This window comes from Natrix helvetica, assembly GCF_964273705.1.
Source record: "Natrix helvetica genome assembly, chromosome: 2".
Lineage (NCBI taxonomy): Eukaryota > Metazoa > Chordata > Lepidosauria > Squamata > Natricidae > Natrix > Natrix helvetica.
Genome location: NC_138552.1, coordinates 263,543,292 through 263,566,134, shown reverse-complemented (window position 1 = coordinate 263,566,134; position 22,843 = coordinate 263,543,292). Strand labels below are relative to the sequence as shown.

Here is a 22,843-nt window from a genome sequence, read left to right as displayed (position 1 = left end):
CGCTCATTCATAGGTAACCAGTTTGGTATTGAACAATAACCAATTTCTTTAGCCCAAACATCTGGGTCTCAGCAGCTTTACCTCTTTGGAAAGAACTTGGCTAACATGATAAAAAAAGCAGATGTCGATAGGCATCTATGCATCAAGTTGCATCCAATTTACTGGTCTGGCAGAAAGAATTTCCCATACATGTTGTACTTACACATTCTCCTTAAAGACACCAAGGTTAATGTGCTTCTTTTGAAGGACAAGTGAGGATATCTGCAATTGTCCAAATAGTGCCACATTTTTTATTATTGCTCAAGCTTGATGGGAGATCCATCCAACAACATTTGGAAAGCCACAATTTCCATACACCTGTCTTAAAGAAAGTGCCTCCCTGAACTTATTTTACTCAATTGGAATAAGCAGAGTGATACAACTTAATGGAAAATTAAATATGGGGGTGGGGGAAGGGAATTACTCACAGCATTAATTTCTCCTGCTTTGGGCCCCCATGATGAATTTGGCTCCAATAAAATATTACATTCAAAACCCTTCTCATCATTCAGTCCTATTCCAGAATTGCTTCAAAAAACAAAAAGAAACAGCGATGATATTCTAGTCAGAATTCTGCAGGCAGATGACTGTCCAAAACAGAACATATTTTTTAAAAATGGCAAAATATTAAATCAGCAGACAAACACAATACTTTATTATGCACAATAATGTTGTTGATTCTATAGGAGGTTATTTAACTGATGGCATACATCTAGAAATTATTTTACATAGATAAATAGTAACATATACCTATTTTCCTACCTGTTCTGGTCTTTTGAAAAGGGAAGAACAATAATATTTCGGTGCTGAATCAGATCATTCAGTGTTTTAGCTGTCTGATAGGGCACATTATCCCCACCTTCACCTCCAGGAGGCAAGCCAATCACATGATCTCTTACTTTACATCCCTTTTATTAAAAAAGAACCCGGAGAGAAAGTCAATGAGACAAATTAAATAATACATAATTATAATGTATATAATGACATAATCTTTACAAACAAAAGTGATTTTGGCCCAATGATTATAACACTTGTTATAACATGTGTGATTTTGGACAGCCAGTATAATGTATGGTTAATGGGATGGACTATGAATGAAGAAAATGAACTCAGGCTCGTGTGTGTGTGTGCGTGTGCGCGCGCATGTGCGCATGCAGGGGGGATGGAATCAAAAGGGGCAGAATGCAGAAAATAGCAGTACAACATCATAACACAATCTTGCCCCCTTTTTATATATGTGCTCTTACATTGCACTTATCTATCAACTGATATAGAACTGATGACATAATATCACCTGTTTTAACAAAAGCAGAAAGATTCTGTAGAGATCCATATTTCAAGTTCTAGCCCCTCCTCTGCCACAGAAGAATAGTGTGTGCCTCTCAGCTCCCCTCAAAGGTTTGTTGTTGTGGAAAAGTAGGCCTTGTACTGTATTTAGGTCTCTGTGCTTATCTATCTACCTACCTACTTACCTACCTACCTACCTAACCACCCATCTCTTTTTTGAACTCTGGGTGGTTTACAGCACAAAAACTTTAAAATCATCAGAGACAAACACTCCTAATCCAGTAAAAAAGAAAGTACCATCAAAGTAAAATCATAGTTATAAGATGGGGAAGGAGGAAGCCAGAATTCTGGGGAGGTGGAGGAGGTGGGATTGGCTCTTAATTAACCACCTACATTGAAATACTCCCCTGTTGTGGGGCCAATGGTCTGGGCATATTAAATAAAAGTAAATATTAAAAATCATTCAGTGAATCATGCCTCGTTACAAGTCAAACACAAAAAAGTAAAGTAAATTTGCATACCGGCTGGATGGCATTCACATAAATAAATCTGCAGTAGCTCATTAAAAGGGCAATAAAGCTTTGGTCTGGAATGGAGATTGAGGGTGTAAATTGGTTAAACGTTATGTGGCAGGATGATTTCAAAAGATTTCTTCCAAATACATACTTTTGGAATAGGAGCAGGATCAAATCTAAGAACTTTTTGGTTACAGCAGGGATATATTCCGGTACCAGTGGAACCAAGAGAACTTGCTACACCAGGATAGAGGACTGGTTGAGGATGATATTGGCAGTGTGAAAACTCAGTGCACAAGAAAGTCTGCAAGAGACACCCAATAGCAACAAACATATATATTATCACCATTACCATTCTTGAAATCTTTTTTTACTTAAAAAAGAAGAAAAAGCTGCAAATCAGACTGGACTCTATGATACATTGTTCTTAAAAATGTATATTTCTTCAAAAATGCTGCTCTATAAATGTTAAGACAACTAAAAATATCCTCATGGGGCTAAAAAAAAATACTCACTTGATTACACCGCGAACAGGTCAACCAATTAATAGTTCCCCAAAGACGCCAGTATACATCTCGCCATGATTTTAATTCTTCAAAAAGACTCAGGAGATACTCATGGATATCCCAAGATTTATCTCTATAGAGAAAAACGAGCAGCTGTTTTAAAGAAACCCTGAATAGAGTTTAAGTTCTAATAACCTCATTGGCATATCCATATTTCTTTGACAACAGCATGGAAGCGGTTTACCACTGCTTCCTTCCAAGGAATTATTTTGAATAAAGCCTTGGCATTTCTTCATTGTCTCCCATTCAAATAGTAACCCAAGTGTGATCCTGCTTACCTTTTGTTTTCAAAGTAAATTATATATTTGAGACAGTAACCGGGATTGCATTGATTTGCTACATTATTTTGTTAATAAATCTATATTTCAAAAGTCATTGTTTCCTAGCCATTGTTCCCTAGAACATTTGATTAAAGCTGTCAGCTGGAATAATAGAATAGAATAGAATAATTCCTTAAAGACCAAAAGCCTTGTTTGTTTGAAGAATATCATGTTATCACATTAGAATAACAGAATAAGAGAATTGGAAGGGGCCTTGGAAGTCTTCCAGTTCATAGATAGTCCAGAAATACATGATTTACATATAAATGGCCCCATGTTTAATTCTTGGCACTTCTGATATAAAGAGTTAGGTAATGTTAAAATTCCCCTCTATTTCAGATCTTAGAGAAACACTGCTAAACACACCTAAGTAGTCTGATCTGCATATAATATACTAATTTGGATTTAATACTTTTTGACAAAACATCTAACTATACAATACAATACAATAGCAGAGTTGGAAGGGACCTTGGAGGTCTTCTAGTCCAACCCCCTGCCTAGGCAGGATACCCTATACCACTTCAGACAAATGGTTATCCAAAATCTTCTTAAAAACTTCCAGTGCTGGAGCCTTCACAACTTTTGGAGACAAGTTGTTTTAACTATCAGGAAATTTCTCCTTAGTTCTAAATTGCTTCTCTCCTTCATTAGTTTCTTGTCCTACCCTCAGGTGCTTTGGAGAATAGTTTGACTCCCTCTTCTTTGTGGCAGCCCCTGAGATATTAGAACACTGCTATCATGTCTCCCCTAGTCCTTCTTTTCATTAAACTAGACATACCCAGTTCCTGCAACCATTCTTCATATGTTTTAGCCTCTAGTCCCCTAATCATCTTTGTTGCTTTTCTCTGCACTCTTTCTAGAGTCTCAACATCTTTTTTACATCATGGTGACCAAAACTGAATGCAGTATTCCAAGTGTGGCCTTACAAAGGCATTATAAAGTGGAGGCATTATAATAGATGGAGTGTAGTTTATAAACTAAAACTTTTCTATAGCATATGTTAAAAGAAGTCAAGATAAAAACACAAAAAATGCAAAATGATGTGTGAAGCACCTTATGTGAATATAGAGAATATTTCCATATTGATCCACATTAATCTTTCCAGGAATACATGGGATTTTTCTTTCAGTATCCTTAATAAGCAGTTTCTTACATAAGTAACACCTGCACAAAAAACCAAAATACGAGAATGATATTACAAAACTGCAATGAGGTATGGAACATATGCCAAAGTAGTGCAAAGCAATGGAAAGCTGTATACCTGTACAGGGTTGCAGCATTTCCCTTAGAATCTGCATTCTGATGCTCTGGATCAAACAGTCTTTCTATCTTCTTACAGAAAAGTTTGCTATTAGTTACAAAAGAAAAGGACTCATAAAAATGAGTTACCAAGTATTTCATTCATATTCTAAATGTTACATTACAAACAAAAGAAATGTGCCTATAATATTGCAGCAATTTTAAAATTTAGGGCTAGGGATAAAATCTCACCAAAGAAGAATAGAGTAATATTACATTAATAGTTCCTTAGATTTGGTACATTTGGTGATTGTGCTATATCCAAGGACAGGAAATTTTTATTTATTAATCGATCTAATTTCTATGATTTTGTTGAAGCTCAAACTTTGTTCTGGGAGCTTAATCATAATTAACTAAATACTGGTCTCAATTGTGCAGTTAGTAATATTTCTTTCAAACTAATGATAATATAAATACAAAAGGGAAAGGAGACAATGGTAAGGTTTTGTTTTGCTAAGAAAGTACCTCTTAAATTTATCTCTCTTGTCCTTCACCTCTTCTACTTCATTATGTGTGAAAAGATCAGTTATGCGGGTTAGTAGGTTAGCATTAATGCAGTTCATATTGCATGGCGTGGCTACAATTGTACTCATATTCTTGTGGCAATAATTAATACATTTTTCTACCTAAAAAAACATAAACATAACTCACTTACTACTAAATAGTCATACAAATATTTCTCACAGCATTTCATATTCCAAGAAAAGCATTAGGGGGATCCAATGGCCAGGAGAAATGAATCACTCAGACACTTTTACATACAGAAATTCAAATACTTACTGTTACCTATTAAGGTTGGAATAGAGTTGGGGAGGAACCTGCTGGACTGATCAGGGTAAGGCTAGAAGTGGGTAGAGCGATTCCTATCTTTTTCTGATGTGTATGCACATGCAGACAAGAAACGTGTTTCGTAGTTTACACAAAATTTGGGTTTGGTGGGAACTAGCAGTCAAAGAATTTAATTATCTATGAAATATGTAATTAGCAAGATGACCAGATCTCTAAAAACAGGAATACTACACATTCTTTTCTTTTTTTTTAAAAAAAGATGGCAGTTAAAGTTTGGAGGGACTTCTGTAAGAAAGCGGCTTTAAATATTCCATACAGTTCCATCTCCTGTTCTCTATTGCGTTTGTATGATTTCCAGGTCAAATCAAGTTCACGAATGCTTAACAAGCAATAGACCCACCCGTCTATCAATCAGGAAATAGAATGGATTACTTCTCTTTTTCCATCTCCATTTTCCATCCTCTATGAGGTACATCCAACTTGAATGAAAGAAAACTCAAGCTCTACCAAGAGAGCCTGATTATTTGATGCCATTTCTTTGAATATTGCTACCTTGTATTACTGTTTCCCTCCAACTTGAGCATTAGTTTTGGGCAGGGGTGGGTTCTGGCTTCTTCTAATGCCAATCCGCTCAGAGATGTGCTTGATACAAGTTACGTGCGCATGCACAGTAGGTAAAAAAATGCTTCTGCCTATGCGAAGTAGATGCCGCCAACAGAACTGGTTCGGGGGTGTGGCCAGCCGGGTTACTACCTATTCAGCCGAACCAGTCCGAACTGGTAGGAACCCACCTCTGGTTTGGGACTGCAAAAATCCAGGCAATAATTAGCAGGGTACTAAGAGTTTTCTGTATCCCTACATCACTGGTTATTTTTTGCAGTTCAAGCACGAAAACCTTCTCAAGTTTTATGTATGTGCAATGAGCAATGAACACAGAAATTGTTTTCTGCTTTATTACTAGCAGAAGACAAAATCTATTGTTGCTTGGGTTGTTGCTGGATGGGATGCAATCCTACAAACTGGGTTTTTTTTTCTTGGTGTCTGAGACACTTCTCCCAAAACTGGTATTGCCCCCGGCCCAGCAATCCCAGTAGGTTTGGTGATTCTTAACAATGGTAAAGATTTTGTACTACACGAATTAATCTTTGAACATAACTTGCATACAATTGGACATCATATAGCCTTATTTTTTACAGCATTTCAACAGGCATGAAGCTAATTGTTTTGGATGATACATGTCCCATCTCCAAATCTAAACTAGTTTTTAAGCACTTTATTCAAGTAACTCTAATTATACATTTGTAAATAAAAGTATAACAATATTGCAAGACAGGGACATGCATATAAACAATTAATGAACTGTCATCTTTGCTTAGCAAATATTTGGAAAATACAGTCTACATTTTTAAGAACTTAGAAATTAAGGCAGGTCACGATCTTTTTAAAGGTTCTATAAACTTCTGCAGTTCCTGCTTTAGGAAATATCAGAGAGACTCATCAAGAAAGATTTAATGTTAAATTAAGCTTCTTGCTTAAACCAGCTGGATTAGTTGTGTACCATTAAGCTGGTGTTGGTTCTTAGCAATCACATTGATTTTCCCCATAAAAGCCAACATGAGGCATTTCTAATACCAAATATTATTTGATTTGGAATAAAAGGATTTGTTTTTTTAAAAAAAGATATGGAGAAAAAAGAAGATAACTACAAGCAATTTGTAGCCATTAGCAAAGATCTACTGTATATGACCATAATCTCTGAAATGAATATAGCATCCAAATACCACAGAGATAAAATATTTGCAAACCCACTGCATTACTTATTTATTTATTAGATTTATAAAGATGATCATATTCCTGGATAGCTCACAGAAAGAGAGGGTGTCATAATACCAAGCAGCTTCCAGAACTGTAATGGAATAATACTTACAATGGATTTCAGACCACACAGATCAGCTCTGTATGTTTTCATTCTAGATGACTTTAGAACACCAAAGATACAGAATGCTTATTGCTATAGTATACTCACCAAAGAATCCATCTTCAGGAATTCAGAGGAAATAAGTATTGAAATGACATTGCTTGGTTCTAAAAAAGACCAAGATAACAAATTGAAAAGTTATCAGATTTACAAATATTGCCAGAGATTAACAAACAAAATCAAAGGAACCATTATAAAAGATGTCTTGCTTCAGAAAATCCATGTTCCATAAAAATGTAATAAGAGAAAGTTTGGAGATTTGTTTTGGGCCCTTTTATTAGCTACCTTGATCTTGTATTATGCTTGTATAATTTAGATTTTTCCATTCTATTTACATCTATATCTAAATAATTAAACTGCTTAATAATTTAATGCTAAATAATTATTTGCTTCTTACTATTTTTTATCCTAATACCCTTTCCCCCCAAAAATAAGTCCTCCCAGGATATTAAGCCCTAATCAGGCTTTTGAGCGCATGTGCTAAAATAAGCCCTACCCCAAAAATAAGCCCTCCCCCAAAATATTGCAACACAGCAGCAGCCATGAGGTGACCACGCTTGCTGCCTGCTGCACCTTAAAAATAATAAGACCTCCCTGAAAATAATGCCAAGTGCTTATTTCGGGGTCAAAAGAAAATAAGACCCTGTTTTATTTTTGTGCAAGCATGGTATGCAATCAGAAATAATAGTGTAGGGTTTTACAGTTCACATCATTATGACAAAGCAAGCCCCACAACACAAAGAAACTAAAGAAAGAAAATGACTATCTCAAGCCAATATTCAGAATTTAAAACCTGACATTTTAAATGTGTTATAAAATGTATTCATAGTGTAGAATTTTGTGTTTCAAGCTATTGATCTTTCTTTTTTTGAAGACAACATTGCCTGTTTTCAGAGAGGAATGGGCTCTCAATATTGAAAGCTGAGTTGAACAGAAGACCAGTTTCAAGTTTCGATATATCTAACTTCAGTCCCTTATAAATTAGACAGTATGAGAGCGCACTTAGTTTTAAAAAATATTTGTACTTTAGATCAGGCATAAAGCTAGATCAAAATCACATTTGAAAACAAAGCAATATTGGAAAGCCCAATATCCTCACAAATACCTGTAATTTTCATACTAGCATTGCTAACCTAGCCTATTATTTTCCACCCCGGAAATAAACCTTTCATGATCTAAAAATAGTTGTGTTTCCTCCTTTATATACAGTAAGGAAAGGAAAGACCTGGTTTTAAACTGGGTATGGGCAATCTTTATATAGCCAGAACTCTTACAGATGATTATGTTGATGACAAAGCCACTGAGAGTCATGAGAATGATTTGGTGAGATCATCTAAAGGAGCAGAACTACAATTGTTTGTTTGTTTGTTTGTTTGTTTGTTATGTTTAAGGAATGGAGGTGGGAAATGCTGTTTGGTCCTTTTTGACAAAATGGTTGTTAAGCTTAGAAGAAATATAACACATGTATTTTAACCTTTTTTTAAGGTTAGAATTCTGCTCCCAAAGATTTATAGTGCAATGTTACAAGACGTGAGAAACCAAGGAAAAATGGGGCCTGTGGATAGCATGCTCCCTTCTATTGCCTACCCCTAGTTTCAATTAAATAAATATGCTGCATTTACTCTATTATGCAAACTTTAACATATGCTATACAGAACATAAGTGAGAACTAACAACTACATGAACAATATTTTTTTTAAAAGAAAAAATGCTAAAATGCTAAAAATTGTTTGATTAAGTCAGAATCACATAAATGTATTAATAGCATGAATTTCAGTGAAGGGAAAGCTGAGTGTATACTTTAATCTTCTACTGATTTCTCCTGGAATTAATCTTGATTGATGGTATCCAGAGTGTTCTACCCAATCAAGGAACCACCAAAACTATTCCTACCAACACTGACAGGGCAAACCACTGGTGTATAAAAAGAGAGCAAACCTCACTCTCTAACTAGCACTGATGATGTTACCTAGTTTGATAATGAAATGTCTGCAAGGAAACAATCAAGCTCAGAGAGCAGCAAGGACCCCTTGTTACCCATCCCTAGCACTATTTATTTTTTTATATTCATAAACACACAAGACATACACAAACACAGACATACAGAGATGTGTGTGTGTGTGTGTGTGTATGTGTGTTGTATTTGTACTGATAAATAAATAAAGGGAGACTAGTATAGATCTATTTCGAGCTAATATATATATATGTATTTGTGTTACAACCCCTGGTATGCCTAAATATGGGAGGATGGTCACTACTCCCTCTTTCTGTCCTTTGGCTCATCACAGAAGACCATGCAGGCAGAAAACCATATTTTTATTTTTAATGTTGCCTTTTTATTTATTTTTATATTTGTGTTGTATTTGTACTGATTATTTATTTATCAGTACAAATACAACACAAATACACACACACACACACACACACACACACACACACAAACTTCGTCTCTCCTCCTAAATAGGGGCAGATATTTTTCACCATTGAGGCTACCATTATCAATTTTTCACATTCTGTCTTTAAAAAGGTTGTAAGTAGTAATCTTTAGAAGCCACACTTTAAACTAGGGTACTTAGAAAGCTCTGCATCAATTCTTAGTAACTTTGATATCCTTCATCCTAAACATTTGCATCAAATCCATGCACTAATTTAGATTAGATTAGCTACGGAGTAAACCAGAACACATCAAGTCATTACCACATTTCTGGATCAAATCCCAAATTTGATTGGGTGGTTTCTGTATACAGAGTGCAAAAGAACAGAGCCATAATTATTTCGTCAAAGGAAACTGTGAATCTATGCATGAAAATGAAGGAGGTTAAATGGGAATCCCCGACTTCTTAACTACTGTTAACAAATTAAGTTGTGTAGCACTTGTTCTACACTCATTTTGTAAGACATAAATCCCATTAAACTTTATATCTTATTTCAGCTTTTCCTGTTAGTAGAGATTAGGCTTTCATCATCAAAAGCAGAACGGGAAAGGAAAATCACCTTTCAAAACCATTTTTGCAATCAGACTTTTGGACTGATGTAGGAGTCAGGTTTTCAAAAAATATGTGGCAAAAATGAATATATTTTCTTTTACCTAAGGTGGGTATTTCATCAACCTCATATTCCTTAGTGTTCCTTTTAACATATCTTATCAACCAGTTAAAGATGTGAACGTCACAGTGAACTGAAATGTCCACTTCTTCCCAGCGTTGGGCATCCATTGATAGATATTCGGCAAAGTACTTCATTTCAGAAATCAATAGATCTCGTGGACAAACAAAATCTTCCTTCAGATTTTTTGCTTCATCACACACATGGATCACCATATTTGGCCTTTATTTAAAAGGGAAAAATCATAGGGAGGAATATTATTTTCATTATCTAGAATATTAGAATAATTTGTGAAAATTATTGTTCAATTTTAAATTTAGGTACAATTTTATTGTTATGGAAATGAAGTTTCTTAGATCTACACATTAATTGTTTGTATAATACTTTCATGAGACAAACAACATGGATTTTCAAGTTATAATGATGTTTTAATGTATGAAAGTTAAGGAACCCTAAAGTAGGAAAAGGATAATTGAATACTAAAATATAATTGTCTTAGTGGACCATGAGCTGGGTAAACATGCATTTAAAGCACACTGTAGCTATGTTTGATAGGAAGCAATAAAAGAATCCCCCATAATTATGGAGATGGGTAAAATACATCTTTATTGGGAAACAGACCAATATAGTTTCTTTCTATTTCTCCAGAGTAAAATGAAGTAAAGTGAAACACTTATGAACATGCTTAATTTGCTTATGTTCTTTTTTATTTGTTTTATTTATATAATATAAAAATTCAATTTCAATCAAACAGTGTGTTGTCTGGGTACAATTATTTTTAGGAAATCATAATCAAAATGTTTACAATAATATTCAGCTCAATAATATTAATTCTATAATAATGATAATAATTTACTTGCCTACTTAAACAAATCTCCTTTATAACATTAGTCCTTTTTATATCCCCATATTTCTAACTTTTGTTTTTATGATATAAATTTTCTAAATTTGCTTATGTTCTGTGTTCCTCAAGACACAATAGCAGCATGCAGACCTGTTATTCGCATACAAATCTTTTGCCCAAACAGAAATATCTAAACCCAGTTGCATTCATTACTAGTAGTTCACTGAACTGCATCAAGGATCTGCTCCAAACAAAACTTAAGCAGCATTTGGAAAAATCAGACAGGATGGCCATGCTTGGGTCCTATTGGCTAGGATTCAAAAAATGCCAGTTGGCGAGACCAAGAAGGTGATTTTATTTCTGTCATAACCCCTGCTTTTTGTTACATTTTCCCTCCAAAGATCAGGATGGCCCCAACCCTGCTGGCTTTTCCTTAAAGGACCTTAAAATTGTGTCCAAGCCAGGACCCCAAGTGTATGCAGGGACGTGATTTTTGGTTATTTTAATAATTATGTTTGATTTATTCTTGGCTGCTATGTATTTTAATTCTTATATTGTTGTAATTGTTTTTATTTTTTTAAAATTTTATCGTCCACAATTACTTGTTGAAATGGGTAGCCACACTAACTAACTAACTAGCCAAATAAATAAGTAAATAAGTGAAAGAAAGAAAGAAAGAAAGAAAGAAAGAAAGAAAGAAAGAAAGAAAGAAAGAAAGAAAGAAAGAAAAGAAAAGAACCAGGTGTGTAGTCTGAATTTTCATTTTCTCTACAACTGGACATACAGTATTTTTTGTTATCTATTCATTCCCTTCAAAAATTCAAGACTACATATATAGTTCTTCGTTACAATCTTATTCTTATTACAGTCCAGTAATATTAATTATGCCAAAAATGTTGTTGGTCTCAAACCCATCCAAGATGCTTTATCGCTGAGTGGGAATTTGAATCTACGTTCACACAATTCTAATCCAATACGGTTAACAACTAGCTCAATCTCTATTAGATTCCCTTGAAAACTGTCTTCTGAAGACAAAAAGCACAAGAAATTGTTACTTTTAGTCCATAATTAATTACAAACATGTTAAAAAAATAAATAAAATTACATCTAGGTAAAGTTATCTCGCTTATCTTTTCTAATTACAATATGATTTTTAAAGAAATTCCTAACAATTAATCAGTGGAACAGCTTGCCTCCAGAAGTTGTGAATGCCCCAACACTGGAAGTCTTTAAGAAGATGTTGGATAGCCATTTGTCTGAAACGGTATAGGGTTTCCTGCCTAGGCAGGGGGTTGGACTAGAAGACCTCCAAGGCCCCTTCCAACTCTGCTATTGTATTGTATTGTATTATATACAGTTTTTTAAAAATTTATACTGAGGTGTGAAAAGCAGAAGAGAAAGAAGAAAAGAAAGGTAGGAAAAAAGATACTTAAAGTCTCATCCTCTGTACAAATGAATGAAGAAGACCTGGCAGACAGTGAATGCTTGTCACACACTGAAGCCTTCACTCTTAGCAAAACTCATTTGATTAGAAGGAAAGGTTTCAAGGCTTAGAAGAGCTGTTTGCTTTTTACAAACACAATGGTAAATCCCACCCATCCCTCCACCCCCGCTCCTAGATAATTGGTCACAGAACTCCTGAATACTGCAGACCATTTCTGGACATTTCCTCTTAGATAAAATCTGTACCCAAGCAAAGGGAGGCTCACTATTAATCTGTTGGTGTTTACAGTACATTGACTCCTTGAAAAAACTGAGTTTTGAAGAGAAAGCTTAGTGTGCAAACTTTCAAAGACTCACTGAATAAAGATGAAAGAGAAAGTTGGTACTGATACTTTTCAAGTTCACTGTGGAATCAGAGTATCTTCACAACTGAAACATCCCTTTTTGAAAAAATGACACATTGGAATCCCATAATTCCATTTGCCAAGATAATTCAGAGAAACAGTACTCTTGTCACCCTGAGCTAAAGATTTACTTCTGCAATTCTATTCCCCGGCTATAATCTAATACTGTTTTACTAAACCATAAAACACATTATAATTATGTGAATGTTAAGGGATCCAGAATTGGAATGTTTTCAAAACTGAAATTAATTGGATAGGCTACGATATGGTCATTTGTAATATTTTTAGACCTGAGCAAATTTATTTTTCATAAGGAACACATTTTGAATGTTTCTTTTTTTTCCTTTAGCAAGCCAATGCTCCCCACGGAAACACCAATCCCTCCCTCTGAAATTCCACAAAATACAGAGACGTATATAAGTACCCATCAAAAAGGCTAAGGTTAATCTAGCTGTTTAAAATGAAACAGCCATCTTCCTACCCTTCAGTTTCATCAGCATTTTCTCCACCTTTAAGTGCAGGACATTTTTCACTTTCTGAAGAGCAATTCCTTGAGGAAGCTATACTTGACTTTCCTTAAACACAAGTGGGGAGAAAAAGCATTAGGTCATAATGTTGAGATGTGTACTTCTCATGTGTGGTAAGCAGTGTCCCAAAGGAATGGTGTGATAGTTATTTAAATTTTAAATGAATACTTTTAATGCATTGTCAGGGGGGGGAGGCTTTTTTTACAAAATTAACACAACCCAAGTATAAGAAAAGTAAATGAGCAAATCTTTTTAATCTCTGAGTTTATCTCCACTCGCAAGAGACAAGGAAAACCAGCATAACTCTATGTACTATTATATAGTACATGTTGTCTAATATGCTTTATGGGAGAATAAATGCAAATGTGCTTAAACAAACATACCACTTCTGAATTATGCATAACGTAATAATAGTCAATGTAATGTAGCAGTTATCTCTGCCCTTGTCAAATACTTCCTTCTTTGCCAACTCCTTGCTAAAATACAAATGAACATTTAAAAAAAAATCCACTGGAGTGTGTCTGCGTTTTTCTTATTTAACATAGTGCTTTTAATTTTAAAAAATGATAATACTAAATCTCTGATTATCAATGGGACAGGTAAAACAGGATTGCTGTAGATTCCCGGTAAATTATGTATAAAACAAATCCCTGAAAAGAACAGCACCCAAAACCAAGAGAGATAACTCTTCATCTATGTTATTTATATGATAGATTTGAATTGAAGTCCGCACATCTTTAAGTGGCCAAGGGTGAGAAACGCTGGTCTAGATGCTAATATCCTAAATAGATATGTAATCAGGTTTTGGCTGGTAAATTCTAATTTCCAGACTCGTTCCTTCTCACTTACATAAATCAGGAGATTTCAGGAGGAGATAAGTGATTTTGCCACATAATTCTTATGTAGAATCTTTCTTTTCCTCTGTTTTCACAGTCTCATCACACACAGTTGTTTATAGAACATGCTTGAGTTTGCCACCGTCATACTATATATTGTTTTCACTTGCACACTCTTTCTCTCTCTCATTCTGCTCTCTTATTGTGCCTTATTTTTATCGACCTATGCATACGCTGTTTGTGTAAGCATCATGAGATATATACTATATGATAGTATTTTTGACATGGTCTCTGAGCAGCTTGTATAGTACTTAGCACCTAGCATTATCTTGAGTAGCAATGGTATCATTCTCAGTTGCCTTTTCTCAGCCATCCCTGAGAACACCTGAAAGCTTGTCTTCAAACTCTAAACATTGTACTACAGGTAGTAGTCATTTAATTACCATTTGTTTAGTGACTGTTTGAAGTTGCAATGGAGTTGAACAAGTGACTTAGGACTGCTCTTTGCACTTAAAACTATTGCAGCATCCCTGTGGTCACATATTCATGATATGGACACTTGAAAACTAGTTCACATGTACAACAGTTGCAGCACCCTGTAGTAAGGTGATTGCCATTTGCAACATTCCCAGACAGCTTCTGACAAGCAGAGTCAATGGGGAATCCAGCAGGATGTCACCAGTCAGTCTCATATGATTTCTGATCAAACAATAAAATTGTTTGTGGCCTTACTTAACAACTGCATTGCTTAATGATAAATTTTCCAGTCCCTACTGCAATCCTAAATCGAGGCTTACCTGTATATTACATACCTACTGTATATGCCTTAAATTCTTGGTAGGTACATTGTATGGTTAATACAGCTTCCTTGGTTTATAGACTATAAATTGGTTGGCAACATTCTTGGAAAGCATCATTTTTTTAAAATGCTGATAAAGGGTTAATTACAGCTTGGTTCATACAAGTTTCATAAAGCAAAATAACTTCTGTCTATAATAAATAATTAGTATGGTGCTGTCCAATTCATAATAGAAGTATGATATACTTTTGAGGCCTAATTGTTTAACTACTTTTAAGGGTAGTTTAGATCCAAGAAGTCCCAAGTCGTCAAGTTTTCTTTTTTTGTTTTAAAGCCACAAAATGTTTGGTAGAAAATGGATATACATTTAAAGAAATCCAAGATTAATTTAAAAAATCCATTCTGGTTTAATCTGAAAAGTGATATATAATTGATATATAGAGCAAAAGCAATTGATATATCAAGAGGAGAAAAATAACATGCATAATTCTATAAACACAGCAGCAGAAGTGATTAAAGCCTACCATTTAAAGAAATTGCATCATTTTCACTAGAGGGTTCTTGTAACTCATCCTGAGTATTAAGAAGTGATGATTTAATATAACCAGCTAGTGTTTCCACAGGTTTCGCACCACTGGCCATTAGTGGATTGAACTGGTTATCCACTGGAGAACTTCCATTGCTTTTCAGCTCATCAAATCTTTTTGCACACTGTCAAAATATAGTAAAGTATATTTAGTTAGACATCTTACCTTGCCTAGGATGCTGAGAGCTGACCAATAATTAATAACATATTAGAAATCCCTCTGAACCAGGCCAAGATCCATCCTGTTTGGTTTCTCACAACCAGATGCTTCTGAGATAATCTCAAACAAGAAATGGAGACAAATCCTTCTCCTGTTATTGTTTTGTTCTAAGTAATATTTAGAACATGGTTGTTCAACCTTTTGATTTGCCTGGGCCACAATGAATCAAGAGGAATTGTCTTGGACTGCATAAAATATATATAATATAGTTAATGTCTATAAATAACAAACTTCTTTAAAAATATTTTTACAATCTGCTGTCCAGGGTTGGATGCGGCCCATGGACTACAGATTGGACACGCCTGATTTAGAGACTCAACCTAGATATAACAAAGTTTTCAAGGGGAAAACCGCAAGTTCATAAAAAAAATTTCTATGAATTTATTCAATCCCCTCTTAAATATATGTAAATTAGTGTGATTCATCTTGTGCCAAAGAATTTTATAGGCCAGGGTTAGGGTTAGGGGTTAGTGACCTATTTTTTCCTGCTCCAATTTTCCTTTCAATACACTTTTATTAGATAATTCCTGATCTTAATTTTCTGAGGGAGAAAATTTACTCTCTATATGTGCATTTTATGCATTTTATGATTTTATATACTCAATTATCATTCTTTGTTAAAATTAATTTTTATATAATAAGCTTTTGGCAAAGTAAAACAATATAAATTTAAAGGAAAAATGAAAAGAAAGTAAAAGAAAAGTGACAAACAGATAGAAATTTTTTGAAAAAGAGAAAAAAGGAAAAAAGATGTACCTTCCAATGTTCTTTATAGCAGTTATAATCCATGTGAACTGTAGTCTCTCTTTACACCAGAGGCCCCCAAACTTTTGGGCACTAGGGACTGATTCCGTAGAGAGAGATTTTCCCATGGACTGGAAAGGGTGTGGGTTCGTGTGCTGCCTGCATTCTGTGGATGGAGCCTTTCTTGTTTGTGTGGAACCATTGCTGGATGCCGCGGTCCAGTGCTGTTCCATGGACTAGAAGTTGGGGATCCCAGTTTTACACTTATTCCATGGCTCCCTTCTTTCCATATTCTATCCTTTTTAATCATCAAGCCCATAAATTATGTACTTTTCCGCTGCCTGTATTTTAAGCTAAAGGCCCAAATAATTTGGCGGGGGGGTGTCTCCTAAAAAGGATGTTTAAACCCTTTGATCATTTCACTTGCCTTCTTCTGAAATTATTCCTGTTTACAACATGGATAGTTTAGTTTCATAAGGATCCTTTGTAGGAATTTTCATTTTTCATAGCTGCTGCATATCGAATCAAGCTCACCGCCCTACCCGTTAAGGCCATAAGATCTTTCTCCTGAGTGGTTGCAGACAGCTTAGGTTCCATCAGTGTATATATGCACCTGGGCTGATGGGCTGCCCTAACAATCTCTTCATATTTACTTGAATTCAATTTGTCATTTGCTTGGCCATTTATCCATTTTAAAGACTTCCTCCTGGAGTTCTTCACAATCACATTCCTTTTTAATCACCTATAATAGATTGGTTTTGTATCACCTGCAAACTTAGCTAGCTCACTGTTTTTCCTTAAATCAAGATCATTTATGTATAAGTTGAAAAGCTCCCATCACAAAAAAGATCCTCAAGGGTCTTAATTTCTTACTTTGCTCTACTAATATTTGTACGGGTTCTTTTTGTTTTGTTTAGTAAGTTAGAATCCATAACAGTATCTGTATCTGATAGTATCTGATATTTCATTCCTTCTAAGTTTACTCAAAAGTATTTCATATGGAATTTGGTAAAAAGCGTCTTGAAAATCAGCTATCAAATACCGACTGGGTCATGTCCTTCCACATGACTTTTTGCCTTCTCCAAAATCCCCAATAGCCAAAAATGTGATCTACCAACAGTAGTCAGAAATTAGTCTGTGTGAGGTTCTGGACTGCAAAGGTGCTGCAAAAAGTGGCTAGAACTTGATTGCTGGATTGGATGGAGTTAGAAGTTTGTCTTCAGGGAGCTGCTGAGTGCCTGAGAGTAGGTACCTGAGGTAGGATTGGATTGGTGCTTTCATGTCCTGGCTTCAGTGAAGGGAGTAAATTGCCCATACAACAGGCAGGCAAAATGTGGGAATGATCAGGTGGTTGGGGAAGAAGTTTTCAGAGGTGCTGGTGGAAAAACACACACTGTGGAAAGAGCTTGGTAAAAAAAAAAAAACTGCAGTAGGGGTGGGTGGGAAATGAGGGGAGGGACAGGAGGTTTTGCCCATCAGAGGAAAGGCTTTGTTCAATTCAACAAACAGAAATTCTTCAGAAGGAACTGTATGAGTGACCTACTTAGTATACAACTAATCTCTCAGATAGGGCCCCATTCATAAGCCATAACAGAAATTTGAAAAGCTGCATTTAAACAATTTTTGTATTATAGTTTATTATGACTGAAATCACCATGATTAGGATATAGTAATTTGTTAAATCAGGAAAATATATAAACTGTGATTAAGATAATAACTAGTATTCAGAATATGCTGACAGCAAAACTGACATGAAACATTGTTCTAGAGCAGAGGTGTCAAACTGACGGCCCGTGGGCCAGATGTGTCACGTGTGGGCCACGCCTACCCCAGCTCCGCGAAGGGAAAAAACTGTCCAATACATCACATGATGGCAACATGATGTGGCGGGTTTGATACCCGTGTTCTAGAGCATCACACTTTGCCAACAATTCACAGTATAAATTCTGAAAATACCTTCAGGGTAAGCAACCTTTGGTATCACAACAGCTAACATGTCATAACATCCTGACAACTTCTCCAAAGGCTTGAACAATAGTCCTCAATATATGACCGTAATTGAGCCTACAGTTACAGTTATAAGCTGTTGCAGTTTTAAATCAAGGCATCAGTTGATGTGAATTTTATGACATTTTTTTTTTGTGTTGGTCATTAGGCGAATGCTATGATCATTAAGTAAATCTATTTTCCACAATGAGTGCTTTTTTCAGTGAACTGGAAGTGCTGGAAACTAGAGGGGGGGATCACAAATCATGATCACATGACCACAGGATGCTGCAAACACCTGTAAAAGTGAACCAATTTCCAAATGCTCAAAATGTGATCACGTGATCCGGAATATATGATGGTAGTTGTAACTCTAAAAATGGGTGTAAATAGCTCTGGGAAGATTTGCTATAACTTCGAAAGATTGTTATGCAATTGGTCATAAGTCAAGAACTACTTGTACATAGATAAGATTTCCATCCCATCATAATCTAGTCAGATGTTTGACAATTTACAAATAAGATAAAACACAAAATATCAAAAACAGCAACAAAACATAACCCCAAAAGACAAAACATACAACCCATCTATTACAAGAAAGTTATTAAGTAAATTAAGTAAACAACATTTCCAATCTGAACTTGCTTAGAAACAACTTTTCTGTTAAAAGTTGGGAGATGAAAAAGAAGCCTACCTCTTTGGATGAATACCCTGGAACCAATCTTGCCACATTTTCCCAGTTGATAGGTTGAGGAACCCCAATTAAAGAACAAAGAATCATATCCAAAACCATTTGATTATTGTCATGTGGGACATTATTATTTTCTATATATCCGCGGTTCATTTTTTGGCACTGAAAAAGGCAAGAAAATTTAAAATTCTCACAATGTTTAAAGAATTTTGGTTTGCCAAATTATATAGTAGCTATTATGTAACCTGTAAGGAGAGTTCAGCTTTCTTTGGATAAAAATGCACCCAGCATCTGACAGCATTGGAGAAAATTTAGCCACATATAGGAAATGTCCTAGTATTAATATTTACCTCAAAAAAAAAAAATACCTGGAAAAAATATTTACCTGAAAACAACTGGGGATACAATAAACTAAGCAACTGGCAGTCAAACTTTACTTTGGTCAAAGAGCAGTGCAGAACAAAACAATTAACAAATTGTTTAAAGAAGGAATGTGATGGAATGAAGTTGGGATTCATACTTGATCTTTTTATAATTAGCTGCAGTCAAAGAGAGAAACTTTCCCCCACTTCCTTTATGCATTCAGACATTCACTCATACATTTACTCAAAGGCATCCAAGCCAGCAATGGGATAACTGAGCCACATCTTGGCATTTTCAAGGATGTGCAGAAGTCCAGAAGCAGCCTAACCCCATCCAGACAGCTATTACAAGCAGACAAGAGGACTATCATTCAATTGCTAGGATCACAAGCAATCATCATACATTCAGATGGGAGTCCTGCCTGGAACTAAAGAGTTCTACCTTGGGGTCGGCAGCAACTAGAAAATGACCAACCATACTGAACACTTCATCCCAATGAGTGCACGGACTTTTGGGAAAAGGCATAGGTTATATGTCACTTTTCAGACTATGAGACTTTTTATGAAATGAACATTATAAGAATAAATATTAAAGGACTGAGAATTAAAGACATCTTTAAGGACAAATCACCTTGCAAAGTTCTAGAAAGGGGGGGTTGACTCAAAACAATAGCCTGTTATTCGGAAAAGATTAAGTAAGATTTGCTACACCATGGTGTAACAAATTAACGAACACCTAGAAGTAAACAAAGTAATAGCAAAAAGCCAACATGGGTTTGTCAAAAACAGATCATGCCAGACTAATCTTATTGCATTCTTTGACAAAGTGACTAAATTAGTGGACCAGAGGAATGCCGTTGATATAGTTTACTTGGACTTCAGTAAGGCATTTGATAAGGTAGACCATAACCTATACTAAAGTAGAAGAATGTGGGCTAGATAGCATCACCACCAGATGGAATCGTAACTGGTTGACCAACCTCACTCAACGTGTAGTCCTCAAAGGAACTGCGTCTACATGGAGGGAAGTATGCAGTGGAGTACCCCAAGGCTCTGTTTTAGGCCCAGTACTCTTCAACATCTTCATCAATGATTTGGATGAGGGAATAAATGGGGAACTCATCAAATTTGCATATGACACCAAGCTGGCAGGAATAGCCAACATTCCAGAAGAGAGGCTTAAGATACAGAAGGATCTTGACAAACTTGAACACTGGGCACTATCTAATAAAATGGAATTCAATGGTGAAAAGGGTAACATTCTACATTTAGGCAAGAAAAATGAAATGCACAGGTACAGTATAGGTGGTACCTTGCTCAATAGTGGTAACTGTGACAGGGATCTTGGAGTCCTAGTGGACAACCATTTAAATATGAGCCAACGGTGTGCAGCAGCTGCCAAAAAAACCAACCCAGGCTGCATAAACAGAGGGATAGAATCAAGATCACGGGAAGTGTTAATACCACTTTATAATGCCTTGGTAAGGCCACACTTGGAATACTGCATTCAGTTTTGGTCACCACAATGTAGAAAAAATGTGGAAACTCTAGAAAGAGTGCAGAGAAAAGCAACAAAGATGATTAGGGGACTGGAGACTAAAACATATGAAGAACAGTTGCAGGAACTGGGTATGTCTACTTTAACAGAAAGAAGGACTAGGGGAGACATGATAGCAGTGTTCCAATATCTCAGGGGTTGCCACAAAGAAGAGGGAGTTAAACTATTTTCCAAGGCACCTGAGGGTAGAACAAGAAGCAATGGGTAGAAACTAATCAAGGAGAGAAGCAACTTAGAACTGAGGAGAAATTTCCTGACAGTTAGAACAATTCATCAGTGGAACAGCTTGCCTCCAGAAGTTGTGAATGCCCCAACACTGGAAGTCTTTAAGAAGATGTTGGATAGCCATTTGTCTGAAATGGTATAGGGTTTCCTGTCTAGGCAGGGGGTTGGACTAGAAGACCTCCAAGGTCCCTTTCAATTCTGCTATTGTATATTGTATGGTATATCCTTGGAGAGCAGAGAACCCTTATTAGGGGGACCAAAAATAAAAAGCTAATACCATAGTACAAAATATTGTCACTAACTGTAAACATCTCTATCCACAAAGACCAATTATTTGACTAAAAGTAAAAAACAAAACCAAACAATTGGAGATTATCTGCCACATAATTATTTAGAGTACAGGTTTTCTTCTCTGTGTGCATTTTAAGGGCAGGAATTCCTCTCTAATTTTTGTCCTGTACTTTTGTGAAGAAATATAGATTCTCTCAAACAATTTAAAACTTATTTGAACATGGAAATGATAAAAAACACCTTGTAATCCTGTAAAATGTTTATTTAAAAAAATAAGTTAGTCATGTTAAATATAAATACATAAAGCACTATATTCTTGAAACAAAAAGTCTTTCTCAGTACAAAAGCTGGAAAAAAAATGAAGCATCTCATAATATATATCACTATTTAGCTAGTTTCCTTGGCTTACCTGCAGTTCTTGCAGTAACTACTTAGCTGTAGGAAGCATCTTTCCAATGTCTAGTATTTCTTTAAATTCTTATCCTTAATTTATTTCCTGATAGCCCTAAGCCCCAATTGCATAAACAGATGCAAAAATGAAATATTAGGAAGGACACAGATAGTATCAATTACCTGAAGTACGCTTCAAAAGAGTCAGTGTTGCTTGCAAACCAATAGGTAAATTCCTGTAAATTGAATATATAGAGAAAGCACTGTACAAACCTAAGCAGCAATAGTACCATAAGAGAGAAGCAAATTATAACTTGAGTGGAGGCAGAACTTCAGCGTCAACTTTATCACACATTTTTAGAAAGCTCACACTGTTCAATTCTAAGTTTAGAGAATAGAGCATCCTAAACTGAACTTGATCCATCCTTACTATCAGTCGAAATTTGTTGTTGTTGTTCTCTGAATCTTCCTTCATCTCTTCATCCTCCCCACCCCCAAGAAAGCCTGAATCACTCCAACCCACTGAGCAGCAGCTACCACTTCATCCACACAAAATGGAGAGAATGTTTCAATCTATACACTTCTCAGGACATCGAACACACAAGTGCAAATATGCAACCCTCTCTCCTCAAATCCCGAGACTTCTCCCATTTTGTTACAGTAAGAAGTTATATTTTTTATTCCAAGGTACATATAAACATTCGAGGCAATACAAATATTGCTCAAACATTTTCATTTGTTCAGCTTTCAACCCTCAGGATTGTAAATAATAAGAAAGCAAAGCTAAGTACCCATGGTAATAGCTTTGGATTCAATCCCAAAACATCTTGAGCAGCCTTAAACACTACTAGCACTGTCAAAATTACCATCAGTCAATTGCAAAAGGCAGCTGTACTTGTGACGGTACCTCTAACACTATCAAACAACATCTACCTATCCCAGGATAAAAATGCCAAGTCTGTCTAAATATCTGGGTGACTATGTGTCCAACTGTAATATATACTTACATACAGTATATATTTAAAAATCCCTATAGGAA

At 35.5% G+C, this 22,843-nt stretch overlaps 1 protein-coding gene across 1 annotated transcript in view; it reads right to left on the bottom strand.

Moving 5' to 3' along the window:
- SANBR (SANT and BTB domain regulator of CSR) overlaps nucleotides 1–22,843 on the bottom strand; it is a 39,626-nt gene that overhangs the window by 16,205 nt on the left and 578 nt on the right. Inside the window, exons 2-14 of the mRNA XM_081940350.1 lie at nucleotides 21,988–22,040; nucleotides 18,982–19,140; nucleotides 15,276–15,462; nucleotides 13,071–13,164; nucleotides 9,882–10,120; nucleotides 6,842–6,900; nucleotides 4,492–4,652; nucleotides 3,989–4,075; nucleotides 3,781–3,891; nucleotides 2,357–2,480; nucleotides 1,993–2,145; nucleotides 802–947; nucleotides 468–567 (exon numbers count right to left, since the gene is read on the bottom strand). Of these exons, the coding sequence (XP_081796476.1) occupies nucleotides 468–567; nucleotides 802–947; nucleotides 1,993–2,145; nucleotides 2,357–2,480; nucleotides 3,781–3,891; nucleotides 3,989–4,075; nucleotides 4,492–4,652; nucleotides 6,842–6,900; nucleotides 9,882–10,120; nucleotides 13,071–13,164; nucleotides 15,276–15,462; nucleotides 18,982–19,131 (1,611 nt within the window). The 5' untranslated portion in view covers nucleotides 19,132–19,140; nucleotides 21,988–22,040. The remainder of the gene's footprint in view (nucleotides 1–467; nucleotides 568–801; nucleotides 948–1,992; nucleotides 2,146–2,356; nucleotides 2,481–3,780; nucleotides 3,892–3,988; nucleotides 4,076–4,491; nucleotides 4,653–6,841; nucleotides 6,901–9,881; nucleotides 10,121–13,070; nucleotides 13,165–15,275; nucleotides 15,463–18,981; nucleotides 19,141–21,987; nucleotides 22,041–22,843) is intronic.